The 20,837-nt window shown below is 40.6% G+C and overlaps 1 protein-coding gene and 1 long non-coding RNA gene across 2 annotated transcripts; one reads left to right on the forward strand and one right to left on the reverse strand.

Moving 5' to 3' along the window:
- Positions 1–11,392: 11,392 nt before the first annotated feature.
- LOC130919275 (uncharacterized) lies at positions 11,393–16,130 on the reverse strand. The gene is made up of 3 exons (XR_009063932.1): positions 15,982–16,130; positions 15,781–15,894; positions 11,393–14,510 (listed from the first exon to the last, which is right to left on the reverse strand). It is a non-coding gene; the product is annotated as an uncharacterized LOC130919275 (long non-coding RNA).
- A 1,457-nt stretch (positions 16,131–17,587) lies between these two features.
- Positions 17,588–20,375, forward strand: LOC130919273 (uncharacterized). Its single transcript, XM_057841840.1, has one exon. It carries the CDS (start codon positions 17,675–17,677, stop codon positions 20,129–20,131), a length of 2,457 nt encoding a protein of 818 aa, XP_057697823.1. The 5' UTR covers positions 17,588–17,674; the 3' UTR covers positions 20,132–20,375.
- The last annotated feature ends 462 nt before the right edge of the window (positions 20,376–20,837 follow it).

The raw sequence follows: 20,837 nt of genomic DNA on the forward strand, positions 1-20,837 counted from the left end.
GCGCCCGCCGACTCATGCGGACGTCAGTGGTTCTCCAGAGGCGCTTTGAAGCCAAGTTCATCACGTACGGTGACTGGATTAGAAGCTTAAAACGGGTCTAGCTTTCTAGTTGGGGTTATTTTTGAATGTTCAGATAAAACGAGCAGATGGAAAAAAAAAAGGGATGGGAACTTTATCCTGAAAATACAGTGGGCGGGAGGATTTTTGAAACCGACTGATGGATGGGGTTAACGTAAGCATGGGGGCATAGTGGAGGTGATGCGGGGAGAGTAAAAAGAATGAAAGAGAAAGGATAATAGCCGCGAAGTAATAGCGCAGAGCTTCCAGGCAAAGATGAAATATTTGCAATTCCATTGGGTCTCTGGGCTGCAGGCTCTCACTCCATTTGTATGGAAATGAGTTTGTCTTTCTTTGCCTGAGCACTGTGGAGACCATCGTGAAGGAGGAGGAGCTGCAGGGAAGGTGCGCAAACTGTCAGCGATATTGTGATTCTTGCCAATGCTTTTGGAAGTACTGGGCCCCATGGTTTGTTTCTGGGCTGCACATATGGATAAAATAAATCCATGCCTCGATGACACACTGATCAATGCGGTCGTCGCCCAGGGAGTGAATGCCTTTGTCTGTTATTGACACTTGAGCTCACCTCTCCCTCGCTCACTACTTCTCCCGCTGTCAGTGCGCCACGCCAGGCCCGCAGCTGGGACTACTCTCTTCCCCGATCCCGCTGCTGCTTTCCATCCAAGATAGCGAGCAGATGCCACAGAAGACTTTCTGTTTGGCTATTTTCAGTAGCAACGGCAGCAGTACTGAGGAGAGCTGCCACTCATGTATTCATGGCCAGCTGTTCATCTCTGCCAGCCAAGCTTGAGTGAGGTAAGGGGGGTTATAGGTGGGAGGATATCTCATCCCAGGCACCCTTTACTTCCCTCAGTTCCCTTTCTTGACTCCTTCCCTTCCCCCCTGTCTTTCTCTCTGAGTCACAGATGCTAGCCACAAGTCTGAGTCATGCCTCAACTCTCGTGAGATGTCTGTGAAAGCATCAGCACGAGATATGAAAAGAATGGAAAATGAGAACGAGCAATATAAGAGGTCGTAGCCTTGTAAAAGCTCAGGAACATTCTGGGATGAATAAAACCAGACTGGTGACAACGAATGTAATTTTTAATCTACATTTTGTGCTCACGTGACATGATGCAAGATTCTAAACATTTAATGACTTGAAAGTGATTATGGTCAAGGTTTCTCGTCATTCAACTTATAAAAAAAGAAAAATTATACACTGGTACATCTGCATAATTTAAATTCGTTCCAGGAACTGGTTTGTAAGTCGAAATGGTCATATGTCGAGGCGGATTTTCCAATATGAATATATAATAAATCGATGAATTTGTTCCACAGCCCAAAAACCTACAGTAAATCCTGTATCCTTAATAAATAATGCTGGAACAATTACACATACAGTGGGGCAAATACGTATTTAGTCAACCACTAATTGTGCAAGTTCTCCCCCTTGAAAATATTAGAGAGGCCTGTAATTGTCAACATGGGTAAACCTCAACCATGAGAGACAGAGTGTGGAAAAAAAAAACAAACAGAAAATGACATTGATTTTTAAAGAATTTATTTGCAAATCATGTTGGAAAATAAGTATTTGGTCAATGCCAAATGTTCATCTCAATACTTTGTTATGTACCCTTTGTTGGCAATAACGGAGGCCAAACGTTTTCTGTAACTCTTCACAAGCTTTTCACACACTGTTGCTGGTATTTTGGCCCATTCCTCCATGCAGATCTCCTCTAGAGCAGTGATGTTTTGGGGCTGTCGTTAGGCAACACGGACTTTCAACTCCCTCCACAGATTTTCTATGGGGTTGAGATCTGAAGACTGGCTAGGCCACTCCAGGACCTTGAAATGCTTCTTACGAAGCCACTCCTTTGTTGCCCTAGCTGTGTGTTTGGGATCATTGTCATGCTGAAAGACCCAGCCACGTCTCATCTTCAATGCCCTTGCTGATGGAAGGAGATTTTCACTCAAAATTTCTCGATACATGGCCCCAATCATTATTTCCTTTACACAGATCAGTCGTCCTGGTCCCTTTGCAGAAAAACAGCCCCAAAGCATGATGTGTCCACCCCCATGTTTCACAGTGGGTATGGTGTTCTTCGGATGCAATTCAGTATTCTTTCTCCTCCAAACACGAGAACCTGTGTTTCTACCAAAAAGTTCTATTTTGGTTTCATCTGATCATAACACATTCTCTCAGTCATCTTCTGGATCATCCAAATGCTCTCCAGCGAACCACAGACGGGCCTGGACGTGTACTTTCTTCAGCAAGGGGACACGTATGGCAGTGCAGGATTTGAGTCCCTATAATTTTGTCTCTGGTGTCCTTCGACAGCTCTTTTGTCTTGGCCATAGTGAAGTTTGGAGTGTGACTGACTGACCTTGTGGACATGTGTCTTTTATACCGGTAATGAGTTAAAACAGGTGCCTTTCATGCAGGTAACGAGTGGAACCTCGTTAGAGCTCATTAGAAGAAGTTAGACCTCTTTGACAGCCAGAAATCTTGCTTGTTTGTAGGTGACCAAATACTGTAATTTGGAAATAAATTTAGATTTTTTTTTTTTTTTTTTTTTTCACACATTCTGTCTCTCATGGTTGAGGTTTACCCATGTTGACAATTACAGGCCTCTCTAATCTTTTCAAGTAGTAGAACTTACTAAGTTTCGCTAGGAAGGTTCTCTACAACAGAGCCTTCCTGAGAAGTATACTGCTTTAAGATGGCGGCTGTTTACTAACGCATCTAGTTCTTTATTACCAATGTTGCTAATGCAGTCGTGTCTGTCATTTGCATCTGGTTCTGTATATTTGTGATATCTACCGAAGCATCATGTGGGCGTAGTTTGTAGGCTATCGGCTACAGTCAGGTATTATTGGGGCCACCTAGCATAGTAGCATCGCGTTTGCAACGGCGTCACACTCCCTTGCCTCCTCCCCACTCCTGCTCTACTCTCTCGTCTCCGTGAGTCCGTCTTTCTCAGACTTTTCTCGCGTCAGTCAACCAACATAGTAACGCACGCCTTTCCAGCCTCAGTAACGGTAAAGGCGTTGCCACGATGAGAAAGTAATTAATTAGATTACTCATTACTGAAGAAAATAACGCCATTAGTAATGCTGTTATATTCTAACGCTGTTATTAACAACACTGGACCTAACCTGCTGGCTCAGCTCCTTGTGCCAGCCTGCACCCTATTTTCAGCACCCTTTGAAATGCCTTCATCAACTTTACCACTCCAGCTCCAAGACCCCCGAGGCGACGGTCAAGAGTTATTGATCCCCGGAGGTGAGAGATCACGTGAGGGCAGTTTCGTCGTGGGTGAAGGGTCAAAGCAAAGCGAGTCAAGTGAGATTGAATGTGCCCGCCTTGTTGCCAGGAGCCATGCGGGTCAGCAGGATCCAGTTCATTCTGTGACCCCTCTTAGGTCGATAGCGCCCTCCGTCCATCATTAAACTGGGATTCGGCATAAGATTTTTTAATTTGTCGCCCGTGTGCATAATTCCCCCGAAGACAGGAAAACAGCTGCATATCTCCGATTGATTAGTGATAGTCTTGACCTGCGGCGAATAAGAGGCCTGCTAGGGATAGCTCCTTGTCGATAAGGGACAAAGCTGGCTGATTTGCTGCTGTTCCCGGCGTTTAATGCAGAGCTCATCAGCTGGGTCAGCAGGCCAATTGCAGGTTTGCATGGGTAGACACTTTCCTCATCACACGCTCAACCAGCGTGATGATCCGAGGTTCGTGAAATGCTGCACAGGGCTCGAATAAAGAATACAGTGAACTCGTGATGGCCAATTCTTTGATGGTGATTGGTAATCACGAAAAATTTTAGGTCAATTTCGGTGATCAGCCATGAACATATTTCCTCAATCGAACACAGTGGAAATGTGCGCGACAACTGACAACAATAATATAATATTCACGTCCATGTACAGTATTCGTCATGCTCTGTAGTGAAAACGAATATCACTGGAGGTTACAGTGGGGCAAATAAGTATTTAGTCAACCACCAATTGTGCAAGTTCTCCTACTTGAAAAGATTAGAGAGGCCTGTAATTGTCAACATGGGTAAACCTCAACCATGAGAGACAGAATGTGGGGGAAAAAAATCAGAAAATCACATTGTTTGATTTTTAAAGAATTTATTTCCAAATTAGAGTGGAAAATAAGTATTTGGTCACCTACAAACAAGCAAGATTTCTCGCTGTCAAAGAGGTCTAACTTCTTCTAACGAGGCTCCACTTGGTACCCGTATTAATGGCAGCTGTTTTAACTCATATTATATATATATCGGTATAAAAGACACCTGGCCACAATCTCAGTCAGTCACACTCCAAACTCCACTATGGCCAAGACAAAAGAGCTGTCAAAGGACACCAGAGACAAACTTGTAGAGACCTGCACCAGGCTGGGACGACTGAATCTGCAATAGGTAAAACGCTTGGTGTAAAGAAGTCAACTGTGGGAGCAAATCTTAGAAAATGGAAGACATACAAGACCACTGATAAACTCCTTCGATCTGGGGCTCCATGCAAGATCTCACCCCCTGGCGTCAAAATGATAACAAGAACGGTGAGCAAAAATCCCAGAACCACACGGGGGGACCTAGTGAATGATCTAGAGAGAGCTGGAACCACAGTAGCAAAGGCTACTATCAGTAACACAATGCGCCGCCAGGGACTCAAATCCTGCACTGCCAGACATGTCCCCCTGCTGAAGCCAGTACACGTCCAGGCCAGTCTGCGGTTCGCTAGAGAGCATTTGGATGATCCAGAAGAGGACTGGGAGAATGTGTTATGGTCAGATGAAACCAAAATAGAACTTTTTGGTAGAAACACAGGTTCTCGTGTTTGGAGGAGAAATAATACTGAAATGCATCCGAAGAACACCATACCCACTGTGAAGCATGGCGGTGGAAACATCATGCTTTGGGGCTGTTTTTCTGCAAAGGGACCAGGACGGCTGATCTGTATAAAGGAAAGAATGAATGGGGCCATGTATCGAGAGATTTTGAGTGAAAATCTCCTTTCATCAGCAAGGGCATTGAAGATGAGACTTTGCTGGGTCTTTCAGCATGACAATGATCCCAAACAAACAGCCTGGACAACAAAGGAGTGGCTTCGTAAGAAGCCTTTCAAGGTCCTGGAGAGGCCTAGCCAGTCTCCAGATCTCAACCCAAGAGAGTTGAAAGTCCGTGTTGCCCAACGACAGCCCATAACATCACTGCTGTAGAGGAGATCTGCATGGAGGAATGGGCCAAAATACCAGCAACTGCGTGAAAAGCTTGTGAAGAGTTACAGAAAATGTTTGGCCTCCGTTATTGCCAACAAAGGGTACATAACAAAGTATTGTGATGAACTTTTGGTATTGACAAATACTTATTTTCCACCATGATTTGCAAATAAATTCTTTAAAAATCAAACAATGTGATTTTCTGGGTTTTTTTCCACATTCAGTCTCTCATGGTTGAGGTTTACCCATGTTGACAATTACAGGCCTCTCTAATATTTTCAAGTGGGAGAACTTGCACAATTAGTGGTTGACTAAATACTTATTTGCCCCACTGTATGCCTGCCTTTTTTTTATTGGCCTTAATTACTTTGCATATTTTTCCATATACAGTTTTATGTTGTTTTAAATTTTATTGCGCTTAAAGGATGTGGGTGGGGTGAAATCACTTTGATTATTATTATCTCTTTAAAGTGCCGTATTTTCTGCGATAAAAGACTGTACTCATGTTTACCATCTAAGGTGTATTTAGGCATCTATTCTGAGGGCCTTCATGCTCCCTTGGTTCATGCTAGTCATCCACGGGTAGTCTGTGCTATGCTGCGCCTCTACCCAAACACACACCCACAAATACATATTTAGAAATACACACATACACACGGCAGTAAGGGATGCTCGTGCAGTACGTACAAGGTTGCTGGCCTTGGCACAGGACTGGGAAGCAAGACCGGAAGCTAGAGGAGGGAATGTGGGAGGCAAAATTTGCACACAGCAGAGGCTTCTGTGTAAGTATTACTGGGTGAATATAACTGCTACGGTGTATTAAGGAAAACAATAGGGGGGAAAAAAATACAATTTAATGGTAAAACAGTCTGAGAGTGGGTAAGACAGAGGATTCGAAGTCAGGGGTCTCCAAACTATTCCAAGAAGGGCCTCAGTGGCCGCAGGATTTCATTCCAACAGAACAAGAGGAGACCTTTTTACCAATTTGGTGTCTTACAAGTGTAATCAATTGATTGCAGTCAGATGCTGCTTGTTTCAGCAGAAACCTCATTGGTTTACCAATCTGTGCTGGATCAGTTGGAACAAAAACCTTGACCCACATCAGCCCTTGAGGTTGGAGACCACTAATTTAAGTTGTCTATTGATGTGAAAGAGAGCGGTAGTTGAGATGGAGTCCATCCCAGCTAGCTTTCAGACTCCCCAGACTTTGACAGGAACAACCAGACACTCCCAACATGATATTTTGGTTGACTGTGTTAAGAAGTGTTTGGTTTTTGTTCCCTTGTGTTGTCCATATTATTACACCATTAGCCCTCTCGTGTCTATCTATCAGCAGCCCTTCCTTCTTGTTGTCTTCCATGTGTGCCAGTTTTTCTTGTCATGTTGTGTGTGTATTTACGATCCTCTGTTCAAGTTGCTTTTTCATCAGAGTTATGTTTGTTTCATTCCCCAGCCCATGTCGCGTTCCAGTAATATTGTTTGTTATTTGACTTTTGTTGCACTTTTGTTTTGGTAAAAAGAATGTTTTTGTTGATTAAAAATTTGAGTTACGCACCAGTTCCCAGTCTGCCTTGCCTTATTGTGTTTCCCCCTGCATATCGGGTTGCCTCCTTACCACGGCTGCTCGCAAGCTGATCGTGATAGGCTGTTACATCCGTAATATTGTCGCGCCAATCTCAAGAATTTAACATTTTAAACAGCAGCAAAACTAGTGGCCACTTTGACTGGCTCGCAACCAGTTCAAAGTATACCCCGCTTCCGAACAATAGTTAGCTGGGATAGGCTCCAGCATCCCCGTGACTCTCGTAAGGATAAACGACACGGAAGATGAATGAATGAATAAATGAATGAACTAGTGGCCAACGATCAGCCACTCATAGAAGCTACTCGAATTGACAGTTCAGTTGCTATAGGTTGGTTATAGGCCAGATATGTTAGTAACTTCTCTGCCATACTACAGTACGATCATCTTTTACATGTATGTTAAGTATTAATCAATGGACTAGTTAGTTCGAATAATCGAGTTATCGGATAAGGAACATGAAAAATTAAAATAACTGAGCAGAACCTCATACGGGATTAAAAATAAATACATAAATAAATGAGTATCTATGTACAGCAAAAGAACAATTGGCTAATTTACACAGAAAAAGTCCGCTAGCTTAAATGCTACAAAATGCTTTAGATTTTTTTTTTTTTTTTTTTACAATGCTCTTAACAAAAGGTTCAGACACATATTCCCACAAAAAATGGCTCAATATACCTATAAATTAAATTATGAATGCATTAAAAAACATTAGCTCAAACAAAATCATAGCTTACGTTGCTCTTAACAGGGAGCAGTTGGATTCATCCATATGCGAAGAGGCAGACCAGAGGGCAGTGTATCCACCCTAATTAATAAAACTAAACCAGTTCAATGCCACTTTAATTAAACGAATACTCGAAGCAACAAAATTTTATTTGAATATTTTTTTCTAATCGATTACTCGAGTTAACCGATTAATTGTTGCAGCACTACAGCTAATACAGTACTGGACTTATTTAGTAATTGTGGAACACTGATAAAGCATCGTCAAATTGCTGCTACGCTGCTCCCCAACCTCTAGGAGGATTTTTTGTCTATTTTGTGGTGTCTTCTATGACAAACTGTGAGGTGCCATCATTGCATTACAGTATAATCTAAATGTCTTACTATTTTGAAGATGATTTTGGAAACTGGACTACTTTTCTTTTTGAAGACATGCATACACTAACTTATACCTTATTAATCCACTAAATGGAGAGTACTTATATAGTGCATTTATCTACAGGTTTACCATGCCCAAAGTGCTTTTCATTAGCACACATTTACTCTTTCATGCACACATTCATACACCAGTGGTGCTGCTGCCATGTAAGGGGCTGCCAAACCATTGGGGCAAATTAGGGTTCAGTGCCTACAGAATCCCACTAAACTGTTGTTGCATTATTGCAGAGGTGGGAAGAGTAGCCAAAAATTTTACTCAAGTAAGAATATTGTTACTTCTAAGTAATATTACTTCAGTATAAGTAAAAGTAGTCATCCAAAAAAGGGCTCAGGTACAAGTAAAACAGTATCCAGTGAAAAGAATACTCAAATAATGAGTAATATTGTGAGTAACTATTTTGTTTTTAGTTAAACAATGATATTTTTTTCTCTCTGCACAAACTTATGCTATTGTTAGAATGATACCGTACAATAGGCTATTACATAACCGCATTAAGCCAAAAAAATACAACAACAACAAAATTGAATGCTGGAGAGAGAAGAACAAGACAGAAATGAAACATTATTCTTCCAAAGAGCATGAGTGCCCTCGAGTGGAGACAATAGTTCCTAGTTTGAATAGTGCAGTGTTTTTCAACCTTTTCTGAGTCACGGCATGTTTTTACCTTGGAAAAAAATCTCGCAGAACACTAAAAACCAAAAATGTTCCAAAATTACTTATGTATATTATTTTTAATTATAAATAATTTTTCAATATTTATTCTTACTCAGAGTGAAACTTGAGCCTGTTTAGATGAACACAATGCCGATATCCTGGCAGGAATCGTCTTCAACAGTCACTCTCTATTTTTATTTTATTTTTTTATCGCAGTTAGGCTTGAAAAGCTCAGAGTTATCAGACAGGGGGACTTTAGAAATGTGTTTAAACGCATCAGGACCAAGCATCTCGCTGACAATGGCTTTGTCATGACACGAGCAATACCTCGCTCATTTGCACATGACCGCAACCTTCCACCTCCTCTTTCCTTCCTACTGCAACTTCGCTCGACGACGTAAAAAAAAAAAAAAAAAATTACTGTATATTTATTTATATATTTACGATAATAATTTCTCACGGTACACCTGACGATGTCTCACGGCACACTAGTGTGTCGCGGCACACTGGTTGAAAAACACTGGAATAGTGAATAGTTCCTTCATGGTTACTATTATGAAATTAAAGGGGTCATATCTCCAGTTTTCCGTGGTCAATCGGTGCCAAATAGAAACTGGGAGAGAGGTTTAAATCCGCACTTTTGAGTTATGTTGAAGGCTGCGCTCTAAGTCAAATACTTCATTTTTTTACCGTGCTTTAAAGACGCCACATGATTGAACAGGCTAGCATGATCATGGAACGGCAAGCTTGAGTCTGATTGGTGTAATGGAGTCATGTGATTATTGTTGCGACGTTATATTAGTGAAATTGGTAGAGCTACTCTTTGCATCGCTAGCAATAAAAAAATAAATATGTAGAATAAAGAGGAAAAATGTAATGATCCATTTGCAGCCCAAAGTAGTTTCTCTTCACAAATCTACTCAAGGAAAAGTAAAAAGTATAGTTTAGTAAAACTAGTCTTAGAGGTCCATTTTTCTCAAAAAGTTACTCAAGTAAATGTAACGGAGTACATGTAACGTATTACTACCAACCTCTGCATTATTGTTATAGTTTTTGTGAGGCATGCGCAATTTGTAATTTATCTGAGGCTGTTTGGTAGCAACAATAAAAACAACTCTGCTCCTTTCCTTCTTAAATCATCTATTCTCGTATGTGCCGCCTGTCACTGTGAGGTGTGTGTAGGCAGCATTGTGATAGGAATAGATGCCCCCAACAACCTCACTTTTCAACCAAGACCTACAGGAGCCATTTACACAAAAGCAAAAATCAGCTTAATGGTAAGCAGTAGGTAGGATTGGGCCACTTGTTTACACTATTTATTATTCTGTTCACTCTCATTTTGAACTTATTTCCTCTCTCCTCCTCACCTGTCTCTTTCCCTCTCTCTGTATCTACTTGTATGTCGATCTCTCACACTCACCGCCCCCCTCTCTTTCTGTTCTGCTTTTCTTTCACTTTTTCTTTCTTCTATCTGGGCACACATTCCTCTCCTCCCACACTCGAGATTCTCACTAAATGATTCCAAGTGTCTGGGCCCCGTGCCTCCGTGAGCTACACACACACATACACTCACTCATGCAGTTACACCCACAGAAAGATGTACGTAAGCGTCACACTGGCTGCTGCATCAAGGGGATAACAAAGTAAACAAAAGGGAGAGATGGAGAGAGACAGAGAGCGAGATTTAGAGAGAGAAAGGGAGAGAGGAGGAGGAGACTGGAGGTCTCTTTATTCCATTCTGCAAAGAGAATCGCAGGCTAAACATCATCCATCCTTCCATCAATCCGCCTATTCAGCCAACAGAAATACGCTTTTATGCTCTGTTGCTAGGTCTCAATGCCATACACTACGGATTCTGTCCAAACTGGAGTGTAGCACTTTCAACGCCAGAGAAGGGATGCAATTAAAGGAAATACCCAAAAAAGAGAATTTATTTTCATTTGTTTGTGTGTGTGGGCTGTGGACATATGTTACAATCCACAAAGAGAGGAGCTGCAATATAAAGAGAACATATTGTATGGACAACAGATAGAAAAAAACATATAGCACATATTTGTTGTGTTAATTCAACATAGGCATAGCATTAATTTTACAATAAAGAACAACCAGTGGGACTTTAGGTTCAATGCTGACATGGGAAGTTAACATTTAAATTAGGGCTGTCAAACGATTAAAATTTTTAATCGAGTTAATTACAGCTTAAAAATTAATTAATCGTAATTAATCGCAATTCAAACCATCTATAAAATATGCCATATTTTTCTGTAAATTATTGTTGGAATGGAAAGATAAGACACAAGACGGATATGTACATTCAACATACGGTACATACAGTAAGTACTGTATTTGTTTATTATAACAATACATCAACAAGATGGCATTACCATTACTAACATTCTCTTAAAGCGATCCATGGATATAGAGACTTGTAGTTCTTAAAAGACAAATGTTAGTACAAGTTATAGAAATTTTATTTTAAAACACCCCTTAATGTTTTCGTTTTATTAAAATTTGTAAAATTTTCAATCAAAAAATAAACTAGTAGCTCGCCATTGTTGATGCCAATAATTACACCATGCTCACTCCCCAAACCCATAAAATCATTTGGACCCAAGCGCCAGCAGAGGGCGCCAAACACCACAAACAAGTAACAAGCGGACATTACACTGCTGTCATTTTAATCTGTTGGGCATGTGTGTTAATTGCGTCAAATATTTTAACATGATTAATTTAAAGAATTAATTACCGCCCGTTAACGCGATAATTTTGACAGCCCTAGTTTAAATATACATGCAAGTCATAATATTAGGTACCGATACACGCTCCTGGTGGTCAACTATACCAGGGGTCCCCAACCTTTTTTCCACCATGGACCGGTGTTATTTGGGTCTTTTTTTCACAGACCGGTGTTCTGACAAATTTTGCAACCCATCAAAAATTGCAACGATGCGGCTCTGCGCATGCGCGTAACGCTAAACATAGCCACAAAATGCGCAAATGCAGCGATTCCAAAGTAAACACTACAAACTTTCTTGAAAGAAAGGAATATTAACTTACGTTTGATCATGGAAGGACTTGTAGAAAAGTTCTCCTCAGATTCATCCTGCCATGTAAGCTTCACACAACAGCTTCACACCGCGCTCACCATTAACGACTTCGCCTTGTCGTTAAACATTAATTAAGAAGCCTGCTTCACAAAGATACAATGTTGGAAATTGTAGCAAGGTTTTCAACGCTCTTGTCGCGATGTCAGGATATTCAAGAATGACTTTAATCCAGAACCTCGATAGAGTTGTTGTCTCAAATGAACGTTTAATAAGGTCGCCGTCATTTGCGATCTCTCTCTGTTTATTCACAAATGGGTCACGAATCCACTCCTTCGCAGTTCGTGGGTCTTCGAGGTTGTAGGCTCGTCAGGTGCCCTTTTCGCCCTAAAAATATCATTTTCGCCGTAAAAATATTTCCAAAGACGTCTGTTTTCCTGTTATCTTCGCTCGTGTGGGGGCTAATTATTTCCGGGAACAAATGTGCTGCGCCGCGGCCGCTATTATCGAGGACAAGCGCACATAGATATATTATATACACAAACAAGATGTACTGCTAGCATTCCAATCAATGGACTTCTATGACAACATTGTAATCTATCCCGTAGTATTATATCTAGAGTAGACAGAGATATTGGTGTGTTAAGCAGGGGTACAGGGTTAATTCGGCCAGAATGCGGTCGTTATTAAATTATTTTTTTCTTTGCGGCCCGGTCGCAAATGCGCCACGGACCGGTACCGGTCAGCGGCCCGGCAGATGGGGACCCCTGAACTATACGAACCATGATACTGAAAATGATGTTGTTTGTACTGTACTAGTATATAGCTATATTAGGGCTGGAAATAGATCAGCTACATTAACCACTAACCTGCCATTGACGTTTCTTAACAAAATATATCACACAGACTACAGCTTGGACAGCCCTGCAGTCAATTTCAGAAATATTTTGACTAATATTGTAATCACAACTATTAATCATGATTATTTGTCATGTTGGAGAAAAGATCTGTATTTTGACTGTTATACAGTCTAACTAATTAAATATAACATCTTGTTTAAATTAGGGCTGCCAAACGATTAAAATGTTTAATCAAGTTAATCACAGCTTAAAAATAATTAATCGTAATTAATCGCAATTCAAACTATCTATAAAATATGCCATATTTTTCTGTAAATTATTGTTGGAATGGAAAGATAAGACACAAGACAGATGTATACATTCAACATACTGTACATAAGTACTGTATTTGTTTATTATAACAATAAATCAACAAGTTGGCAATAACATTCTGTTAAAGTGATCCATGGATAGAAAGACTTGTAGTTCTTAAAAGATAAATGTTAGTACAAGTTATAGAAATTTTATATTAAAATTCCACTTAATGTTTTCGTTTTAATAAAATTTGTAAAATGTTCAATCAAAAAATAAACTAGTAGCTCACCATTGTTGATGTCAATAATTACACAATGCTCATGGTGCTAAAATCAGTCTTACCCAAGCGCCAGCAGAGGGCGACAAAACGCCAAAAAACACAAGTAACAAGTGGACATGATACTGTGCTGTCATTCTAATCTGTTTGAGCGGGGCATGTGTGTTAATTGCGTCAAATATTTTAACGTGATTAATTTTTAAAAATTAATTAACGCCCGTTAACGCGAAAATTTTGACAGCCCTAGTTTAAATGTCACTTGCCCTGAAGTAGCTGGGTGCATGGCTCCAACAGATACCAGGAACAACGTCCGACGTCTCCATTCAGAAGAGCACAATCCTAGGGACAGCTACGATACTGCGCAGGACCCTCAAGCTCCCAGGCCTCTGGTAGAGGACCCGAGCTTGAAAGGAGAGACCATACCGCCCGGGTGGGCGAGACGGCCATTTAAAATTTTTTTTTTATATACAGTATATATTTATTTCTGTCTCTATCCCTGTACCCGTGTATAATGCGCACCCAGTATTTTACAAGTCGATTTTGGGGGGAAAAAAATGTGCATGATATTCAGGAAATTACGGTAATTAAACTCATCTGGACGCCACGAACTGTATGTAAAATATTTTCCCAGAGTTTAAGAAGACAACGAGTTACCGCGCTAAATGCTAATGGTAACGCGAATGCTATGCTAACGAGTTAACGTTAGTTCAGTGTGTGATGATCACTCATCACAGACGTTTAACGGTTAAAGCATTATGGCATAGCTAAGAAAACTTGCCAAGCAGAACATCACACGTTTCGCAAAAGGAGCCTGGAATGGGCACACGCTTAAGCCTGTGTGTGGGGCAAGGGGGTGGGGTTAGCGCAGCACGTCACGAGTGACATGACTAAACACTGCTAAATGCGTTCTAACTACACATACAATAAGAAAATATCACACATTGTGAATTTATGACGGAAACAATGGCGAATTTTCATCTCGTTCTCGTGTCGTCAGACGAAAACTGGCATCCATCTCGTTGTGTTTTACTCTCCCAAGACACAGTTTTCAGTGCGTCATCGTCACAAAAAAAATTGTTCGCTGACGAAATATTTTCGTTATCGTCATTGTAGACGAAAACAACACTGCCCTGAATACAAAACAAGGATCCCTTTCGAGACAATAACTCATCCCCTCGCTTGTAATTTAGTAATAGTAGTAGTGTAATTTTGGTCGATTTTGGTGACACAGGTGGACAAAAGCGGGAGTGTTTTGCCATGCGTTTCCAATGACGACCAGCGCACGGTGTCGTAAAATCCTGATCTCCTGGAAGCCTGAAGATGGATTTCTGTTTCCAGCGGCTGTGTGAAAGATGAATAGTAATGAGGTCATTAATCGAATTGTGGCTAAATAATAGCATATGAAGATGTTGAAAATAAGAAACGTTTGATTTTGTACCATATTCCCCGAACGACCCCCCAGCCCCCACCCGAACTCGTAGGCGCGGGGGGGGGGGGGGGGGGGGTTTACGTCAACGAGTGAAAGCCGGGTCAATGTTTATTCTTGAGTGTCCTTTTATCCTGGTAGCCTCCCTTTTTCCTTTTCTTTTTTTCGTCGTTTCGTCGAAACTTTTTGTCTATTTTGTTGCTCTGCCATCTTTGCAGAATTCGCATGAAAGCGTTCACATCAACTTCCGTCTGTATAACGAATAGGGAAAGTGGGAAGTGATGTATGCCATAAACCAGTCAGCACATTTGTAGTTTTTTTGTGTGCCAGGGTTCCTGGTTGATAAGTTGTTGGTGATAAGTGTTGCTTTAAATCATGGCTGCCAAAATCGAAATTGCGGTTAAAATTTGATTTATTTATTTATTGAATTTATTGTGTAGCTGAACTCAACAACCCAGGAATCATCATCTGGCAATCACAGGCTGATTAGAAATAGGGCAAATAGTGGGAATTGTTCCAATAACAATACCATCTACATATGTTTATAATGGAGTGCCACGTCAAATTGAGTTGGTGACGACGTTCTTGCTGACCATGACAATAAAGTTCTATTCCATTCCATTCCATTCCATTCTCCTCAGTTAAATCTACAATGTGAACCGTTGCACTGCAATTAAACAGGCAATCACAGCTTATTGTGAATTGTCCTGCGGAACTTAACATTAAACATTCAGATATTAAATCTTTATTTTATACATTTTCTTTGTTTTTAATTGGGTTTCTATGGATGTATTGTATGCAAGCTAAACCTCTGAACTAAAGCAGACTCATAATCTATTGAGTGAGTCAGTCAATGACTTCATTTGGTTGCAGCACATATTGTACACATATCTTTTATTGTACTCACCAACTTGCTTTTATCTAATTCAATGTCACAATTTTCAGTTGGTGGAGATTTCATTTAGCCATAAAACAGAACATAATGACGAAATCAGGATTCTTTTCTCCGTCTTGCATCATGCCTCCTGCGCGCCTTTGTGTTTCTTTTTTAAAGATATCAATAATTCAGGCTTGAAGTTGGGGATGAATAATTCACATGCCAATGTCAAACATCAACCCCACTTTGGAGCCAAGTTCAGTTCATTTTAAAACTCGGATCCCGCACATCCCCCTACTGCCGCTCACCTCTGCCGATTCTTCCCCGTCATCCCGTTTCTGCTGCCTTCATCCGCACAGAATTTCTTCTTTCATTCTTCCTTGTCTCCTAGATTACATGCATGTGGAGCGAGGCGCCTCTGCCTGAAAGAGACAACACAGGGACAAGGATAAGTAGTGGTGGCTGAAAAAGGGATTTGACTGTCTATCCTGTCAGCGCACAATACACACCAACAATCCCACCAACTAATCCCATCGCTGCTTCAAATTGGAGGTGTAAAAACATTGAGGGGGGATCGAAGCATGCAGGCAGGCCGCAGTGGAGGCATTCCTTCTTGTTGTTTTTCCACTAGTTTTTGTCATCTGTCTGTTGCACTCCGACTTCTCGGCCTCCTTTTCATTCAGTCGCATGACTCACAGGCTATTACTGTATTATCCAGCCTCTGGGTCTATTTAGGCACACACAGCCTCCTTAACAACAACCTGCATTCATCGTTTGATTAGGCGTGACTGTAATTAGGATTCATCAATACCATTAATCTGCTCATCCAGCCCCATGGATCAGAATATCTGACTCATTTACATGAAGGTGCTTATCCACCTATTGAGTTTTCTTGTCAGGCTGCCCGGTCTCCTCCCAGCTTGTCATATCGCAATGTTTTGTTACTGCCCTTGGCATTTGATAGAATTTTTTCCTACACTTTATGACTGCAATGTAAAGCCATCTGCAGTGAGTCATTTTGTTACAAGTGCACAAATCAGGACAAAGGTGAATCATTTGACCCTAACCTTGAATACTGGTGCACAAGCCTAACGGGAACAATAATGTTCAACTGCTGATTTTAATAGGTATAAAAAAATCTGGGATGCATTGCAGAATTTGAATATTACTACACTTAGTGTTTTGACTGGGTGGGGTAGTTCCCTCTAAATTTCTTTCTTGGCGTTACAGTGCAAAAAGTGGAACTTGGATAAGTTTGGTGTCAACATATTTGTCTCCATACCCATAAAATGGATTTTGCATGAACTTAAGTATAGTCACCAGGCCCTCTCTTCCATCTGCAAGGGCGTAGGTTTGCATAGAGACAGTAGGGACATAACACTAACAACTTTTCAGGATGCTCAAATTGTCCCCACCAACTTTTAAGCAACCTCATTTGCATTATATAATGAGTTCAGTTAAATAAGTAATTTAGATTGTATTCACTTATGTTGTAAGGATAGAGTTGACCCTACCATTATTAAGTGAATTATTTTCATTATATTCAGACTTACATTTACCCGTTTTCACTTGCTGAATGTGGCGGTCCATTTTTTTCCCCTCAACTGCATGTTTGATTGGCTGTTGACTTGATACCCCTCCACCCACACGCACACACACAAAAAGCCCTGATAAAACTTAAAACACATCAGTACTATATGAATGGGATACTATACGCAGTGCCCAAACTGCAGTTAGTAGTACATCCAGTTTTCTTTGGGTGGGCAGAGCGTGTCCAAGGGTGGGCACTGCCCCCTCGGTAACGCCCCTGGGGTCTGCCCAGGGGATACAATTTTTGACAGGGCTAACTACGACACCGGCGGGCGTACCATATTCAGTGGATGACAATTTTGGCGAAAAGTATGGCCTAAGCAGCCTGATTTGGAGTTCTCCTCAAGAATGATGGGAAACAAACAAACAAAAACAAAAACAAAAAAATGCTCATTTTCAACTTATGACTATAAATATTATGGTAAGTTAATTTTATTGCTGACACTGCATTTCGGGGTCATCAATATGTTGTGCCCCCCCTGCCCCAAAAGTCAAACTCCACTCCACATTTCACGTGGTCAGTTTGATTCCTTTGAATATATTGTCATTCAGCTAAAAAGCCCTTGCAGAGCTGCCTTGGTAACAATTTACAGACCACCGAAGTATAACACAATGTTTTTTGATGAGCTTACCAAAATACTGTCTTCCGTCTGCATGGACTTTGATTGTGTTGTTTTAGTGGGTGACTTTAACATTCATGTTGATAATCCTGAAGAAGGATGTGCTAGAGAGCTTTTAAATATTTTGGATACATTTGGTTTATCTCAGCATGTCACAGTTCCAACACATAACAGAGGGCACATACTGGACTTAATAATATCCAAAGGTCTTAACATCTCTGAGGTCACAGTGAATGATGTTGCTCTGTCTGATCACTACTGCATTATGTTTAAAATGACCACCCCTGTCCATCCTCTGAAAAGGGAAACAGTGGTGATTAGGAAGCGTTACATAAGTGATAACACATGTGCGTTATTCACACAGGCCTATGCCTCATCATTAACCTCTACAATAGCTCCAGTGGAAGAACTTGTAAATAGTTTCAGTTCCAGTGTGATGACTGTAATGGACACTATTGCCCCGATTAAGACAAAAACTTTGTCAAGAAAGAAGAGGTCACCCTGGAGAAATGCCACACTAGCTATAAAACAAAAACAAGTTTGTAGACGAGCAGAACGCAGATGGCGAAACAACAAACTCCTAGTTTTTTATGATATCTACAAAGAGAGTCTTCGCAAATACAACCAGGAACTGAAAAATGCTAGACAATCATATTTTTCAGAGATCATTAGTAGAAACACCAACAATACTCGCACACTATTTTCTGTTGTTGACAAACTGACAAACCCACAAGCATCAATACCTCAGGAATTGGCATCTGAGGTGTCCTGTAATAATTTCGCAGCATTCTTTACACACAAAGTACTAAAGATTAGACAGGCTGTGTGCAACTCCGGATTAACAAATGTTACACTAAACACCTCCCAAAATGTCCCCCACGTCAATCTTAGACAGTTTAGCCTCCTGGACTATGCCACTTTAACAGAAATTGTGTCGAAATTAAAGCCCACAACATGCTGCCTTGACATCCTTCCTTCAAACTTTTTCAAAACTGTTTTTCATTGCATAGCCCCAGACATACTTCAGATTATAAATACTTCCCTCCAAACAGGAGAGTTTCCTCAGACTTTAAAAACTGCAGTAATAAAACCTCTCCTAAAAAAACCTAATCTGGATGCCTCAACCATTAGTAATTACAGGCCAATATCAAATCTGACATTCCTGGGGAAAATTATCGAAAGGGCTGTGTTTGAACAGATCCAGACTTTTATGATGCAAAACAATCTTTTTAACTCATTTCAGTCTGGATTTCGGCCACAACACAGCACCGAGACCGTGCTTATCAAAGTCCTAAATGATATTCGTCGGAATACCGATGCAGGCAAATCATCTGTTCTGCTACTATTGGATCTCAGCGCCGCATTTGACACGGTTGATCACAACATACTACTCAGCAGATTGGAACAGTGGGTAGGGTTTACTGACACTATTCTTCAGTGGTTCACATCCTATTTACATGATAGAGATTTCTTTGTGTCAATTGGAAACTATCAGTCAGAACGAACCAAATTCACGTGTGGAGTCCCTCAAGGGTCAATTCTTGGACCACTCTTATTTAACATCTATATGCTTCCGTTAGCTCAGATAATGGAACAGTATGATATCTCCTATCACGCCTATGCAGATGACACACAACTGTACATTTCTGTGTCCCCACATGATTATAGTCCCTTAGTCTCCCTGAGTAAATGCATTCGTCAAATCAATGAATGGATGTGCCAGAATTTTCTCCAGTTAAATGTAGAGAAGACAGAGGTGATCATTTTTGGGCCAAAAAAGGAAAGGTCAAAGATAAGCAGCCAACTTAGCACAATGTCACTAACAGCTACAAATCAAGTCAGAAACCTTGGCGTAATTATTGACTCAGACCTAAAATTTGATAGCCATCTAAAGTCCGTCACTAAATCCGCTTATTACCACCTAAAAAATATAACCAGAATTAAGGGGCTTCTGACTCAACAAGACATGGAAAAACTTATGCATGCATTCATTTTCAGCAGATTGGACTACTGCAACGGTATATTTACAGGTCTTGATAAAAAATCAGTCAGGAAGCTGCAGCTAGTACAGAATGCTGCAGCCAGAGTCCTCACAAATACAAGGAAGCTGGACCACATTACACCGGTTTTGAAATCGCTACACTGGCTTCCAGTGAGTCAAAGGATAGACTATAAAATACTACTGCTCGTCTACAAAACACTTAATGGCCTTGGACCAAAATACATGCTTGACTTGTTAGATTCCTATGAGACATCTAGACCCCTAAGGTCGTCTGGAACGGGTCTTCTGCATGTTCCAAGAACAAGAACCAAGAGGGGTGAGGCAGCATTTAGTTATTATGCTCCTCACCTCTGGAACAAGTTACCCGAACGTCTGAAGTATGCTCAAACTGTTAGCTCCTTTAAATCAGGGCTAAAAACGCTTTTGTTTGGCACTGCATATCCATAACTGTCTATATATTTCAACCTACCTGCCTTCTATTCCTATTGTGCTTATCTCCATTGCTGATTTCAATGATTATTATTAGTAGTAGTTTTTGCTTTATTTTTATTTTTGTTTTATTTTTATTTATTTATTTTTATTCTGTGATTAGATGTGATCATTTGTCTTGGTTTTTACGTTGTGTTGATTTAAATGTGATTTTTATGGTCTTCATGTGATGTAAAGCACTTTGAATTGCCTTGTGTTGAATTGTGCTATATAAATAAATTTGCCTTGCCTTGCCTTATGGTCTCCAGCAAAAAGTTTACATGCAGATTTTGCTGTTATACAGTATAATCCCTACCAATAAAGAGACCAAACCTACGCCCTTGCGACCAAAAGAGAAAATGTTTAATGATATCAACCAATGAAGAATGAAGCCAAATTCATGTTTTGGAATTTGGCAGCATAGCCAGAACATGGAAACTAACTTGAACACTTTAATACTTACCAAACAACAAATAGTATTTTGACTATTATGCAACTTACATGCCGACCAAGCAGATTTTCTTTAACTTTGGAAACTCTGAAGAATCAATAGTCTAAAGAAAAAAATAAAGACAAAATAGGCAAATGCATCTGAGGAGAAGCTGCACAGGAGATGAAAGACCCCCCAAAATCCTGTCTGAAGGCTTGTGTAGTGAGCTAGTTGGAAAACCGCTTCACTCCGCAG

The sequence above is a fragment of the Corythoichthys intestinalis genome, chromosome 7 (genome assembly GCF_030265065.1).
Source record: "Corythoichthys intestinalis isolate RoL2023-P3 chromosome 7, ASM3026506v1, whole genome shotgun sequence".
Taxonomy (NCBI): Eukaryota; Metazoa; Chordata; class Actinopteri; order Syngnathiformes; family Syngnathidae; genus Corythoichthys; species Corythoichthys intestinalis.